We start from the raw sequence: 14,821 nt of genomic DNA on the forward strand, positions 1-14,821 counted from the left end.
CTGTGCTCAAAACAAGCTTAATCATAATGTTCACAGTCTAGACCAACAAAAACATGGTATAATTGAGTATCTGCTACCTATGTAACCTTGGACTCCCTTAACTTTTCTAGCTTCTTCTTAAATGAATTAAAACTAGTTGATCTAATATCCTTTTCAGCTCAAAGAAAATTATGACTCATTCATCTTTTATTATGTTCTCTGACTCTCCCCCTTCTATCCCTTCTTTTAACTGGGTACAATTTAGAACACTAAAGTATATAGAGGCAGCTAGGTGGCACTATGGGTAGAACCCTGGGCTTGTAGTCAGGAAGGCCTGAATTGAAATCCAGCCTCACATAGTTTCTTCAAATGTAAAATGGGGATAACAGATAATACTACGTATTTCTGAAAGAAGACTGGTAAAGATCAAATGAGTTGACATTTGTAAAGCACATGCCTGACAAATAGTAGATACCACGTAAATCAATAGCTATTACTATTATATTTTTAAGCATCTGTTATATTTACTGCCTTGTTCTAAACTGAAAAAGTCAGACATTTATTTCAGTCTTTTTCTTAAATCTATCAAAACAAATCAAGTCTCTTTTTTCACTTCTGTATGGTAGAGACAATTAACCTTTTTTTTCCCCCAAAAGTGCCAGATCCTTGCCCTAAAAAGCATATTTAAGGGCAAAAATGCTCCATTGGTCTTTCTCTAGTACTAATATTATATTTATTCATGTCAAAATAAGGCTTTGGTCAGGCTCAAGTGGTTCTGCCACTTAAAAATATAAATATGTTCATATTATGGGAACACACAACCCCCCCCCCCCATAAGTCATGCTATTTGGACTGAACTTAGGAAAATACAAAAATCAATTCATTTGTTAGTTGTCTAAATGAAACAAAAAATGCCTCTCAAATGGATAGAAACACCATCTAATGTGAAATATTTCCTTTTTGGCTTAGTCTCACCTTGAGAGAATACTTTAAAAATATTTGGGCTTAAAATTCAGTGGTTGAAACAGTATGAGAAACGTCAAATTTCTTCCCATCTCCTATTGGACTGCAGGGTGCATGCCAAGTAAACCAAAAAGGTAATCATGACAATGACAAAGTTCTTTAGAATGTTTGGACTTCTATTATTCCATTACAAAAATGAATAATATGGAAATAGGTATCAAGTGATAACACACGTATAACCTAGTGAAACTGCCCATCAGCTCTGGGAAGGGGGGGGAGGAAGAGGGGATGGAGACAACATGAATCATGTAACCATTGAAAAACATTTAAAAATTTAATTAAAATTAAAAAAAAAATGTTTGGACTTCTGAATAACTGAAGAAAACTGTCCAAAATCTGTACCTCAAATCACAGTTTAACATTACCATTACTCAATTCTATAGCCTGCTTCTGTCACCTGTTCCAAAAGGCAAAACTTTATAAGAAGGGATGTCTACTGGATTAACAGGACTTAAAGGTGGAAGAGATCATATAAATTAACTAGTCCCAATGACCTTGTTTAACAGATGACAAAACTAGTGAATTGGTCAAAGTTACACAGGAAATAAGTAGCAAAGGTGGGATTTGAACCAAAGATCTTCTAACTTCAAATCAATTGCTAATTCATGGAGAATCTTTAAACTCTTAGTGACAGCTTTGTTGTCATCCATAGCTTTTATAAGATGGATGCCTTGATCGCCCAATAGTACTTTAAATATTACATTAAAGGAACCACTTCTCTGTAGACTAATTTGACTAAGAAATCCAAAAGACAGAGCCTGAAGTTAGAGATCTAAAGGTAGGTATAGGAGGCAGGACACAGATCTAGAATTTTTTCCCCTCTTAATTTCAATGCCTTCTGTCAATTATTTCTATTTATCCTATAGCTTGCTTTGCATATATGTTTGTATATTGTTTCTATGATTAGATTGTATGCTGCTTGAGGTTGGTGACTTTTTTTTTTGGCCTCTTTGTATCCTCAACACCTCACTGAGTTCCTGGCACAAACTTGATACTCAATGTTTATTGATTAAAACTGATTTGATTGGTTCCTGAAAATATCCATTCAGAAAAATCAAATTATATAGTATACTACCCAATTCAAATTTGAATTTCTAAATCCTTGAAGCTTGTGCCTGAAGAGGAATGAAAACAGGTAACTTTCATCATATGATTATGGGACTCTTTTGTGGGGGACCTCTACTTAAGTTCATCAGGTATAAAATCCCAAATACAATGATAATAGAGAAGAATTTTTCTACATATTCTTTTTCTAGATGCCATGAAAATACAAGCAGTTCCCCTTTCCCAAGCTTTTAGAAGAAACAGGCTGCTGCCTCTTGTTTTATTAAATTGTGCACTAGGAAAACATCTTTCTATCATTTATCTCTCTCTAACTTACCCACAACAATCCCAAATGGTAATCAGCCTTCATAAAAATTAAAGATAAAATTAAAGCAAGTTTTAGGGAGTCCATGGATACACTAAGTTGAAAAACAGAACTGGGAAGGAATTAATAACAACTTGATACATGTTTCCTTTTATTTAATTCAACTAAAACAAGTTTTTGATAGTCCCTGGATACATACACTAAGTTAAGAGAACTAGGAAAGAAATCTACAACAATTCCGATGCATTTTTTATTTTTATTCAATTAAATGACGGCAGTGTCATTTGCTACCAAAAAAATAAATTCGGTATTCATCCAAGAGGAATGAAAAACGCACTAATATTGCTAATTCTGGACTGCTGCATAGAGTGAAGAAAGTAACTTCCCACATTTCATTTATACTTCAAGTTCTCTGACCTCAATGACTATATGGTACAATGACTATACAAGCTTCCTAAGGCAATGTGGCCTGCAGATATCTTTTACCATAAATACTCTCCCACCTTTTTCTTCCTCCTCCTCCTCCTCATCTTCCTCCTCCTCCTCTTCTTCACTCTCTTCCTTGTCAGGAACCTCAGGGTCTCTTTTAGATGCGGGCTGGGAAGGAAGATCCTCCCCCTCTGGGGTGGGAAGTGATGAAGACATGCTAACAACCTGCAGAGGAGGAGGGATTTAGGAGAGCAAAGAGATCTCTGGCCACCTTCAAAGAATCCACTTCTGGTGTCCGCCCTTTACAACTACTCAGGGTGCTGAGGGTTCCCACGGCCGAGGGCCAAGGTCCCCCTCCCCTGGGACGGCAAGGATGGGGACATCATACCAACCTCTCCCCGCCCCCCACCGCGGTATCCCAAACGCCTCCCTCCCAAATCTCCACCTGATCACGGGGACTGAGGGGCTGCAGAGCACCAGGAGAAGCCCTTCCAGTCCCCCGGGACGGTCACCTAATTTTTTTTTCCCCCCGAGGCGGGAAAGGAGATCCAGGGGATCCCCAGGGGATAGCCCGCCCCCTAGCGGGGGGCGGTGATGGAGCGCAGGGCCCGGCCCGTGCACCCACCGCAGCTCTACCCCCACGCTGCTGTCAGCGGCATCAACCGCCAACGTGTGGCGGGGCCCGGGCCGGAGGTGCGGCAGCTCTGGAGCGCCTCTGCTTCGGCAGGCCGCCCGGGCCCAGCGGCGTCAGCGGCGGTTTCACTTTCATGGCGGCGCCTCCCGGTCCCGCAGTCCTAACGGCCGCCCACCCTCCCCCTTTCTCGGCCGGGCACGGCGCCGCCTCCGAGACTTCCAGCCGCTATCCCTCCCTTCCCGCCGCTCGCGCGCCCCCTCACCGGTAGGTCGGGGATGCCCGGGCCCGCCTGGCTCGTGAGGAGAGGGGAAGGTTCTTAAGACCGGTTGGTAGGGAACGGCCGAGGACCCTTTTTGCCTTTTTCGCGCGTGACGCTTCAGGTCAGCCTCTCTCCGAAGAAGCCACCAGATTTTCAAAATGGCGGTTCGGGAAGGAAGCGGGAATGCGGTGGCCAATCAGCGGCCCGCTTTAGAAGGTGGCAAGGCGCGGGGGTGGGCCTACGCCGCTAGTGCTTGGAGTGGGTGGGGGCTGAGGGCGGAGCGGGGTGCTGGCCTTCGCGTGCAGAGGTGGGGACCGCGCGGAACTGCTGGAGGATGGCAGATCTGACTGGAAGGAGGTTGCGGGGCCAGTTAGGTTGTTGATCCTGGTTATGGACCCGAGCGGCGCGCGCCCTAAAAGCGAGTAGGAGAGTAGGCCGCAGGGGCGCGTGCGCGGGTCTGGGCAGAATTCCTGTTATCTTCTCCCTGGTAGGTCGAGCTGCTGATGCGTCTACACACTAACCTGGTTGGACTGTGCCCACTGAGTGAAGCCGGGGGCATCTGAGGTCCAGGCGTCGGAGGACCAGTACTCTAGCTTGTTTTTCCCAATAATTCAATGATCACCGATACAGGTGAATCCCAAATCAATATTCCTACCCCAAGCTATTCCCAGATTTTCAAACTCTTCAGTTTTGTGCTAAAATAACATCCCCTTAGATTTCCTACTGGCACTTCAAGTTCAAAAATAAACATGATTTCCCCCTAAAAACTGACTTCTAGTTTCTGTTGATGGAATGTCTGCCAATAACTGCTTTTAAAAACTGTCATCTTTGATTTTCCCTCTTTTGCCTCATTCAGTCAATAGGCAAGGAGCAGCTAAGTGACTCAGTGGATTGAGAGCCAGGCCAAGGAAGGAAGTCCTGGGTTCGAATGTGGCCTCTGATGCTTCTTACTTGTATGGCCCTGGACAAAGCACTTTATCCCCTTTGCATAGTCCTTACTGCTCTTCTGCCTTGGAACTGATACTTAGTATCAGTAAAGGTTTAAAAAAAAGAAACACTAGAAGAATGGAAGAGCCATGAGAAAAGTTCCTCATACCACTGAGTATGGAAGCAAAAACTTTAAATAAAATTCCAGAAAAAAAGATGAAAACAATATATCCGGTACTTAACTATGACCAGATTGTATTTACCAAAAGTATGCAAAAATGGTTCAACATTAAGAAAGCAATTAATTTAATTATTCTTATGAAATTTTTGTGACCATGTGATTCTATGTGAATAGGGAATTTCAAGAGAGATTATTATCAATAATAGCATTTGTATTGTTATTTAAGCCTTTGCAAAGCTAGGTGATGAAATAAAGAACACTGGTTCTAGAGTCAAGAAGACCTTGGATCAAATATGACTTCAGACACTATTCAATCCTGGGCAAGTCATTTAACTGTTGTTTGCCTCAGTTTTCTCATTTGTAAAATGGAGATGACAAAAGCACCTACTTTCCAAGATCATCTTGAGGATAAAAATGAGGTAGTAATTGTAAAGTACTTGGCACATTGTATATAAGGGTTATCTGTTGTATTTCAACTTCACAGCAACCATGAGAGGTGGCTGCTTTTCTTATCTCCATTTTACAGATGAGGAAACAGTCATACAGTATCTAAATGGAGACTGGAATTGAAGTCTTTCTAATCATTTAAGCAGAACTGTATTACTCAAGTCAGTGAAGATCTATAACTGCTCCAAGGAACATTCGTCCCTAGCAAAGTTAAGTATGTATCAGAGGTGAGACTTGAACTTGGATCTTACTAATACCAAAGCTAACTTTCTTTTCTTTAAAAAGAAATAATAATAATCCTTACTTTCTGTCTTAGAGTATTGGTTATAAGACAGAAGAGCAGTAAGGGCTAGACAATGTGACAAGGAAATCACTTTAAAAGACTGATATATATTAATTTAAGGTCGCCAAGGAATTCAGCTATGTAATTCCTAAATGAAAACTCAAGTCAGCAGTCAACCTTTTATGGAGTTTTTAATTACAAACAGGAGGAAGAAAGGTATTAGAGAGAGAGACAGAGAGAGAGAGAGAGAGAGAGAGAGAGAGAGAGAGAGAGAGAGAGAGAGAGAGAGACAAAGGGCAGAGAAGGGAATAGGGCTTAAATACCCCCTCTGTTTAGGCTGGGCCAAAAGGACCAAGCCCTTAGATAGCTGAGGCAAAGAAAAGAGATCAGTCTCTATCACTCACGTGACCAAAATGGAGAAACAGTCTCAGAGGCCTCCACCTCCAGCTTCCTTCAGAGCAAGCTTCTCAGAGCACAACCTCTCAGAGCAAAACCTCTCCCACCTCCTACTCCTCAGACCCCGCTATCTTTAAGGAAACCATCTCAGTTCCCTCCCCTCAGTTCTCACATCTACCAATCACTGTCCATGTCTTCCCTGTGCCAATGGTGGCTCTAGCTTAACCCAGGACCGCCCAGAGATCTGCCCCTTTGCACATGTCTGTTGAAGGTCATATTCTCAAATAATTAAATTTTGATCTATGCTGCAGCCCTTCCTAAATCCTGTTAGGACTGAGTAGGGTGGAGATTGTAAGTTCCAAGACCTGGTCCTGTCATTCCAAATATCTCTATTGTATCAATTCTAAAATCAATCATGACTCAAAGAACTTCCTGTTCTATGCTTAAGCATAGGTCAAAGCCCTTTCCATTGTTCAGCAAAAGGTTTCTGTCCTAAAGTAATCTTAAGTAGGGAGGAGAAGGACCCTCCCATGCCAAGGGGGGGTTCACATTCCAATAGACTATCAGTAGGAAATTTTTCAAGTATGAAATTTCCCAATGGTGAAATTTCCAACATTTATAAGCCTAAGAAATTTTAAGGTTTACAACAAGTAGGATTAAGTGATTTGTCCAGGGTCAAACAGTTAAGAAGTCTGAAGTTAGATTTCAACCCAGCTCCTCCTGATTCCAGATCTAATGCTCTATCTACTGTGCTACCTCTCTGCCACCAAAACCAACTGTCTGTTATCTTTATAACTGTGCAGTTTCACAATCATTTTAATAGTTAAAGAAAAAGCCTTTGACAAAATGCAGTATTCATTTGTTTTTAAAAAACCTTAAAAATTATAGGTATAGAAGTGTACTTTATTATGATGAAAAGAATATATCAAAACATAAGGAACTAGTATTATTTACAATTGATAAACATTGAAAATATTCCCATATGATTTTAGGGGTAAAATGAAAGATGATTACATTTTTTCCTATTTTTAAAACTGTTCACTTTGGCAATAAGAAAGAAATAAAAAGACTAAACATTGATCAAACGGAGGCAGAATTATTCCTGTCTTAGATATTAGACCTCAGAAGACATGAAAGTTGATTTAGATAATCCTGGATAATCATTGAAGAAAAGGATGCCAGTCAAGTAAAGTAGAAGCTTGTGTGGCTTCCCATGGTCTTTAGTATAATACACAACCTCCTCATTAGCATTTAAATCCCTTCACAATCAGACACTGGCTTCACTTTCTAGGCTATACACATCACTTTCCCATGTATTCTACTCTTTAGCCTAACTGGCTTATTTTCTGCTCTAGGTATGTCTGCCTCCATGTCTGCAACACTCCCTCTTCAATTCTTCTAACACCAACACCATTGTTCAGTTCAAGTGCTATTCTTTTAAGAGGCCATTCCTGATTCCCCCAGTTAGTCTGCATTTCATTTCCACCCTGTATTTATTTGGTATTTATGTTTTCTTTCCTTATCTGTGAGTCTGTTGTATCATCCAGTAAAAGTAACTATTTTGTATTTGTATCCCTGGTGTCCAGTACAAGCACCATGCTTATATGAGGCACTTAATAAATGCTTAGAGATTGAGTATAGATTACTAACAAAAACAAGGAGGAAATAATAATAGCCAGCATTTATATAGCACTATAAGGTTTCCAAAGCACTTGAAAAATATTCTTTCAACCTTGGGAAGTAGATGCCATTATCTCACATGAAGAAAGATGAGACAGATAGAAGTTTAATGATTTGGCTGGAGTCACACGGCTAGGAAATGTCTGAGGCTGGAATTAAACTTAGATCTCCTGATTCCAGACCCAACATTCTAGCTAATTGCTCTAACTAATCCTAACTGCTCTAGGAAATGTTAAAAGAAATTCCATTCAAAAAAATTACAAAATGCATAAAAGTTAACTGAGCAAGATGACCAAGTTAAATGACTAAGATGACCATTTAAGACTTAAATATAACCACAAATCATTGTTTATGGAAAGGAAAACCTAACCCATTGGAGAAGAATTTAATGTTCTCAGTTGGTCTGTGCCATCATAATAAAAATGACAATTCTATCTAAATTAATCTATAAGTCTAGTGCTCATCAAATTATTAAAATAATAAAATTAATTTGGAGGAACAAAAGGTCAAGTTGTACAACAAAAGACTATTTGGTACAGCAGAGTAGATAAGCAAGATTAAAAACAAACAAACATAGTAGTTGAGTGTTCAAAAAAATATAAGAAGGGAAATGGGAAGAGAATGAACATTCATTAAGTGCCTACCATGTGCCAAGTACTATGCTAGGTGCTTTACAAATATATCTAATTTAATCCTTACAACAATACTTCAGAGTGGGTACAATTATTATTACCATTATATAGATGAGGAAATTGAGACAAAAAAGAGATTAAATGACTTGCCCAGGGTCACAGAGATAGTAAGCATCTAAGGGTCACTTTATGACTTCAAGTCCAGTACTTTATCACTTTGACACTTAACTGCTGGGAAAGCGAGAAGTTTGGCATAAAATTAATTTAGACCAGTCTAATACAATATATCATAATAAATTCCAAATAGATAAGCAATCTAAATATTTTTTTAAAAATTTAATAGAGGTTAAAAAAGCTATTACACGAACAAATTTGGAGCCAAATAAGAGAAGCTATGAATTAGGGGAAAAGATATTTTGTTGTGATATAATAAGACAATGATATAATATTAAATAGTAAAAAATAAATATATTTATAATGCTATAACTATTATAACCAGTATTTCAAAGGGAGAAAAATGCAAAGTATTAACAACTATATGAAAAAATGCTGAGAAGAATTATGATGTAGTAGAATTGGGCTAGCCTTGGAATCAGAAAGACCTGGGATCATGTCAGACCTCTACTACGGCCCAGCTTTGTGACGTGGATGGCTCACCTTCTCAGTACCTAGAAAATGCTCTAAGTCCCTAAGTTCCAGAAGAGGTGTTAATTTGAACTGTTAAACTGCAAACTCTATGAATTGATAAAATCAAAATTACAATTTAAAAAAAATATTGCACATCACTACTATTAAGAGAACTTTAAATTTAAAACAAAACAAATATAACAAAAACTCTAAGACATAACTTCATAACTATGAAATTGTCAAAGATGTTGAGTGATTGAACCTAGTTGATGCTGGAAGGGCTAAGGGAAGAAAGGAACATTTATACCCTGTTGGTAAAACCCTGAACTGGTGTCACTGCTCAGGAAGACAATTTGGAAGTAAACTTCATAACCTTTGACTCATTCATACCATTACTAGACATATACTATTAAGGAGATGAAAGAAAAGCTATAGATATACACATGCGTAGATATATACATATGGATTTATATATATATATATATATATATATCACATATACAATGGGTATCCACTACTGAGGAATAGCTAAACAAATCTCATTATATAAATGTAATATAATACTGTTTCAACATTAAGAAATAACAAATATGAGGAATTCAGAGAAATATGAGAAGATCCCTAAGAAGAACAATAAGGACCACAATATAAACGAAAACAACAAAAGGCAGCCAAATGTTTTTAAACTTTTTTTTAAATTTCTGAACGTAAAATACCAAATAAGAGTATTTGCATATACATAGCAGAGCAGAAAAAGAGGGGTCTATATGATCTGAATTTCCACTTCATACTGATTAATTTTTTAAAAGTATATGACACATTATATATTTTACTTTCAAAACTTCCCTGTTTGTCTATTCTTCCTTCTTTTCTGAACATTTAAAAATAAGTTAGTTAAATGGCTTTTTTTTTGGCATCACAATTCAGACTCTAAGCCTCCCCCCTTCCCTTTCTCCACTCCAATTAAAAAAAGATAAAGAGATAAACCCCCCTTATAACAAAAAACATAATCAGGCAAAACACATCCACATAGTTGCCATGGCTAAAAAAGTATGTCTTTACATCTTATATCTCTCTAAAATGCTTCATTGAAGGCCTTCTGGACACATGGTTGGTAAAAGCTCTTAAATCCTTCAAAGCTGCCAAACCCAGATTAATTGTAAAGACCAATCTCAATACCTGGAAGAACACAACTCTTAGCTTTTGGTAGAAAGAGAGAATGTGATAACCACTGTGAGATAAGGTCAGTAAGTCAGTTTATTTTGCTTACCCCTTGTTTTATTACAAGGGAAGGTCCTTTGTATATGTGTGTGTGTGTGTCTGGGGAAATGACTGCAGCAAAAATAAATCATCTATAAAACTTCTTAAAACTCTGGGAAAAGAGGATAGGAGAAAGGGGGTAACAAAGATGAATTATGCAAAGGGAACTGGTACATTTGTGCTTTATTGGAGGTGCAGTATAGTGTATATTTTTCCTGAAGAAATATCATCTATAATATGCAGATGTAATTTCACCTAAATCTGAAACTGCACATAATGTCTACAATGGTCATTAGATATCTGGCATTTGTTTTCATTTCAGTAAAGTCAGAATATTGTAGCCTTCAGTTTCATATGACAAGTAGATAAAAGAGATAGTCAGTCCTCTAGCATTTGTCTTTTGTATTTTACAAAGATTATTTGACAATCTTATGTCAAGAAGAGATTCCTATTCTTTCCCATCTCCATCCTGATATCAGATGTATTTCAAATCCGCATTTCCTTTTCCTACTTGTTCTAGGTTAGAGATAGACATTTTTCTGAAACAAAAGCATAAAAATATGATTAACAAGAGAAATGCTAAAAACATTCCATAAACTCTTACAATGAAAAATGCTCCACTTCACTAATAAAAGAAATGAAAATTTAAATAACTCTGAGATACTATTTCAGATCCATCAAAACCCTGTAAGATGTAGGTACACTAATATATTGTTGGAGGGGGCTATGAATTGTTCCAGTATTTCTGAAAATAATTTGGAGCTATTGTTGCTAAATTGATTGTAACCTTTCGTGTACAATTAACTTAGTTCCTTATAAACTTGAGAAATTAGACCTTTGTCAGAACTTTTTATCATAAATTTTTTCCCCAGTATGTTGCTTCCCTTCTAATTTTGATTGCATTGGTTTTGTTTGTACCAAAGCCTTTTAATTTAATGTAATCAGAATTATTCATTTTACATTTTGTAATGCTCTCTATCTCTTGCTTGGTCTTAAATTCCTTCCTTTCACATAGATTACAGGTATACTATTCTATGTTCACCTAATTTACTTGTAATTTCCCTCTTTATATTTGAGTTATTTACCCATTTTGAATTTATCTTGGTATAGGGTGTAAGATGTTGATCTAAATCTAATCACTCCCATCACTCCCATACTGCTTTCCAATTTTCCCAGCAGTTTTTGTCAAATAGTGTGTTCTTGTCCCCAAAGCTGGGATCTTTGGGTTTATCAAACATGAGCTTGCTGATGTCTAGTCCATTGATCCACTTCTATCTTTTAGCCAGTACCATATTGTTTTTATAACCACTGCTTTGTGGTACAATTAAAGATGTAGGCACACTAATATATTGTTGATGGGGCTAAGAATTGTTCCAGTGTTTCTAAAAATAATTTGGAGCTGTTGTTGTTAAATTGATTGTAACCTTTTCACATAGTTATGTCACTACTATAAATATATTCCTAGAAAGTCAATGACTAAATGATCCAAACAAGCTTGAATATTCATAGTAACTCCATTTATAATAGCAAAAATCTATAAACAAAGTAAGTGTTCATGGATTGGATGGGCAGATCATAGTATATGAATGTAATAGAGTATTATTGAACCTTAAGACACAAAAAATATGAGGAACCCTGGCCACTTTCAGAGAAAAGTGACTCAGTATGTTATTCTGAGATGATGCAGCAAACTGAGTGAAACCTTGTCTTCTACCCAGTAATGACTGAAGTGACTCAAAGCTGAGTCAGAGAGGATTGGTCATTAATTCAGGAGGAGTGTTCACTCAGGACCTTAAAGGCAGTGACCCTGACCTCTGGAGCACTCTTTTTTTCTTTTTTCCCCTCACTTCTTGTTCCCTCCCCCTCTCTGTCCTTTTCTCTCTCTCTTCCTCCTTCTTTTTTCTCTCCCTGCTTTTTTTTCTCCTGCACCCCCACCTCCCAGCTACCTTTTCACCTTTGTGTTTCTTTCTCCAGTATAGGTAACTAAGTGATAATCCTGAAATGGACCTCTACAGCCTTAGAGGAAAGCTTGTGAGTCTGAGAACATGGGAGTTCCTGGGTCCTTAGACCATGCTGACTATATTTCAGGAGGAGCCTTCAGCAACTAGTACTTCTTAGAAAAGATGACAATGAGTAAGAAGGTGACTGGCTTAGCTTACCAGAAACTGAACCTGGAGGGATTTGTTTGGACAGTGCTGAGCTGAGGTGAAAGTAAAATGCTAGTTTAGCAGTACTACAAAATGTTTTATATTTTGATATTTTAATTATCACTCTCCTGGGAGAAAGGTAACTGTAGTAAAAGATTGCTGCTGCTGGTTTGAATCTCTTTCAATGAACATTTATGCTTCTTTTGAGCAGAGGCAATAAATAGGTGTCATATCTGATCTATGTTTTACATGAGAACCTCTTTTTGCCCCTTTTTAAGGAGACACTAGAAATGAGCCAATCCTGAGCTTTTAGTAGTTTTCCCTGGGTCTCCAGGCTCAAGATATAAAAAGCCAAAGAGTGAGAAGGAAAAAAGAGTTTGACTTCTCTCTTTAGGGGCCATACTCCGTCAGGGCTGAATCTTTCTCTCCAGGGTATGGATTCAGAGGTAGGAAACCTCTTAGAAGAAGGAAAGGTATTAGCAGGTGACTGATCTCTTCAACCCCTCTGAGTTCAGCAAGAGTACTGTGTGTGAATGTCAAGTGCTCTGACTGCAATCATGTAAATAAAGATAGCTTTAAGATACAACAGAACTCAACCGAGTCCAATGACCAGTTTTAGAATGGTTTGGAACAAACCCCGTCTCTACAGAGAAAGTGTTAGATAATGAGTGTGGAATAATCCCGTCAGGAACAGTCACTAAGTTTTGCTGTTTATTTTTTTTCTTCCTTCCTTTCCTCCTTCCTTCTTCTCTCCCTCCCTTCTTTCCTCCCTCCCTCTTTTCTTTCCTTCCTTCCTTCTTCCCTTCCTTTCCTTCCTTCGGTTAACGAGGATTTTGAGAAGTGACAAAATGGATCTGCAGAAAAGCAAGAGGCTTGGAACTTGGTAAAATGCCAATCAACTGAGATGGAGACAGAGTTCCAATAGAATCTTGAAGGGAACAACTGTTCCCTTCTGTTCTGTTAGGGAAACCCTGCTGCCTGAACTTCACTTCCTTCTCTGACTGTTGGAAAGAGAAGGTGGAAGAACATCTCTCTCTTTGGTCATTGATTATCTATATGACTGAGTGCTGAGAAGACTTTTGGGTTTAGCTCAGAAGAAACCTGTCAGCCTTTGCTTTCACCATCTCCCCTTAGGGACAGATAACATTATTTCCTGGATTTGAATATATATTGAACTCTTCAATCAACAGAGATAACTTAGAAAATATAGGGAGACCCCATTTTCCTCTTACCCCTACCCTCTCCCTACCTCCTCTACCCAAAAGAATAAAAGACCTCTTAGTTAAAAGATTTGATTGTGGGAGTTAGTTATTAGAGGAAACCTCCAAACTTACCATTTCTGTGAACTTCAAGACAGTTGAAAAGGGAACAGGAAGTAGGGTAGAGGGGAGGAGTGCAAGATCCAGTCTTTCCCCTATTGGCTTCCTGGTGTTATGGCTCTAGCATTTCCTATTACCATAATTCTCCTGATAGCGGTATCTACGCCACTTCCTTCCTTCCATCCTTCCTTCCCTCTTTCCTTTCTTCAGGGTGGTGGGGGAGAAGAGGTAGTCAGTGAAACATCAACCCCGACCACCTTTCCTTTCAATTAATTTTGCTATATTAGCTGACATTTCTCAGTGTCTCTTACCCTCCGGGGTCCTCCCTCCTCCCTCACCAATTCATTTGGGAGAGCTATAGTCAAAAAGTTTCTCTGTCATTTGAAATCCTAACCAGGAGCCCTTTCTTAGCCACAAATTCTCTTTTGCATGTCAGAATTCCCAAAGCATTTTGCTTCTTTTCATTGCTTTGGATTTTTGGGAGGAAGTTTCGTATCATTGTTGGGCATGTGCGAATAGATGCCTTTAAAGAACCATGAGGTCAAGAGGAAATCCTTTTCTTTCAATTTGGCATATATCATCTTCCATGACAATAATGAACACCTCAGATTAACTGTATCCCTGTTTTGCAACTTGCTAGATAGATGTCAGCACTCAGAAAGTTATATCTTTAAAATAACTTCTTCCATAGTCTATCATTTTAATATTGTGTGAGATGCATTGTCTGAAGATAACCTTCAAGACTGTATTTTGTTCTACCCCATCAAGTATTTTAAAAAAACAATAAACAATAATAAATTATAGAATTTTACATTCTATATAGCTTTGAATCATCGAATGAGAAAGAGAGAAAAAACATCCTTACCCTTTGTTAATTGAAAAATAGAGTGGTTTGCAGTGGAAAGGGGTTATTTTCTTAGGCCTCCATGCTATTCAGGAGTGATTTAGGTGACATATGAAAAAGAAAATGCTTCCACTAATAATAGATGATTAGTAACATATTTCTATCACTGAAATGGGATATTATGTGACAAAAGGTATTTCCAGCTCCAAACCATTAAATTTTCATTAAAAATTGGTTGAACTGGCCTGTGGCAGCTGTTTCCAAAACAAACTATGATTTGACTCCTCCAAATATTTTTTCATTAAAAATTTCATTATGTACTTAATAAATACCATCAAGACAAATAATTATTTAATATACAAAACATGAAATTAAATTTTATGAA

General features: G+C 38.1%; 2 protein-coding genes across 5 annotated transcripts in view; one reads left to right on the top strand and one right to left on the bottom strand.

Moving 5' to 3' along the window:
• Nucleotides 1-4,127, bottom strand: part of DEK (DEK proto-oncogene) — a 35,707-nt gene extending 31,580 nt beyond the window's left edge. For 2 of the 4 annotated variants that reach the window (XM_007487892.3, XM_056823486.1), the window contains exons 1-2: nt 3,697-4,127; nt 2,875-3,025 (exon numbers count right to left, since the gene is read on the bottom strand). In XM_007487892.3, the coding sequence (XP_007487954.1) occupies nt 2,875-3,016 (142 nt within the window). In that variant the 5' untranslated portion in view covers nt 3,017-3,025; nt 3,697-4,127. Of the gene's footprint in view, nt 1-2,874; nt 3,026-3,245; nt 3,371-3,425; nt 3,564-3,696 lie in introns of those variants that run through there. The other 2 variants (XM_001376169.5, XM_016431755.2) reach the window with 2 other exon arrangements.
• LOC107651833 (collagen alpha-1(III) chain-like) lies at nt 3,015-4,460 on the top strand. The gene is made up of 4 exons (XM_056821057.1): nt 3,015-3,027; nt 3,126-3,213; nt 3,264-3,698; nt 4,185-4,460. The coding sequence occupies exons 1-4, from the start codon at nt 3,015-3,017 to the stop codon at nt 4,195-4,197; spliced, it is 549 nt and encodes a 182-aa protein (XP_056677035.1). The 3' UTR covers nt 4,198-4,460.
• The last annotated feature ends 10,361 nt before the right edge of the window (nt 4,461-14,821 follow it).

Source organism: Monodelphis domestica, chromosome 3 (assembly GCF_027887165.1).
Source record: "Monodelphis domestica isolate mMonDom1 chromosome 3, mMonDom1.pri, whole genome shotgun sequence".
Lineage (NCBI taxonomy): Eukaryota > Metazoa > Chordata > Mammalia > Didelphimorphia > Didelphidae > Monodelphis > Monodelphis domestica.

Excerpts from the sequence above, each read along its gene's own strand:
- LOC107651833 (XM_056821057.1), top strand. Across the intron at positions 3,214-3,263 it reads TCTCCCCGCCCCCCACCGCG|GGGCTGCAGAGCACCAGGAG; the intron begins GTATCCCAAACG and ends ACGGGGACTGAG.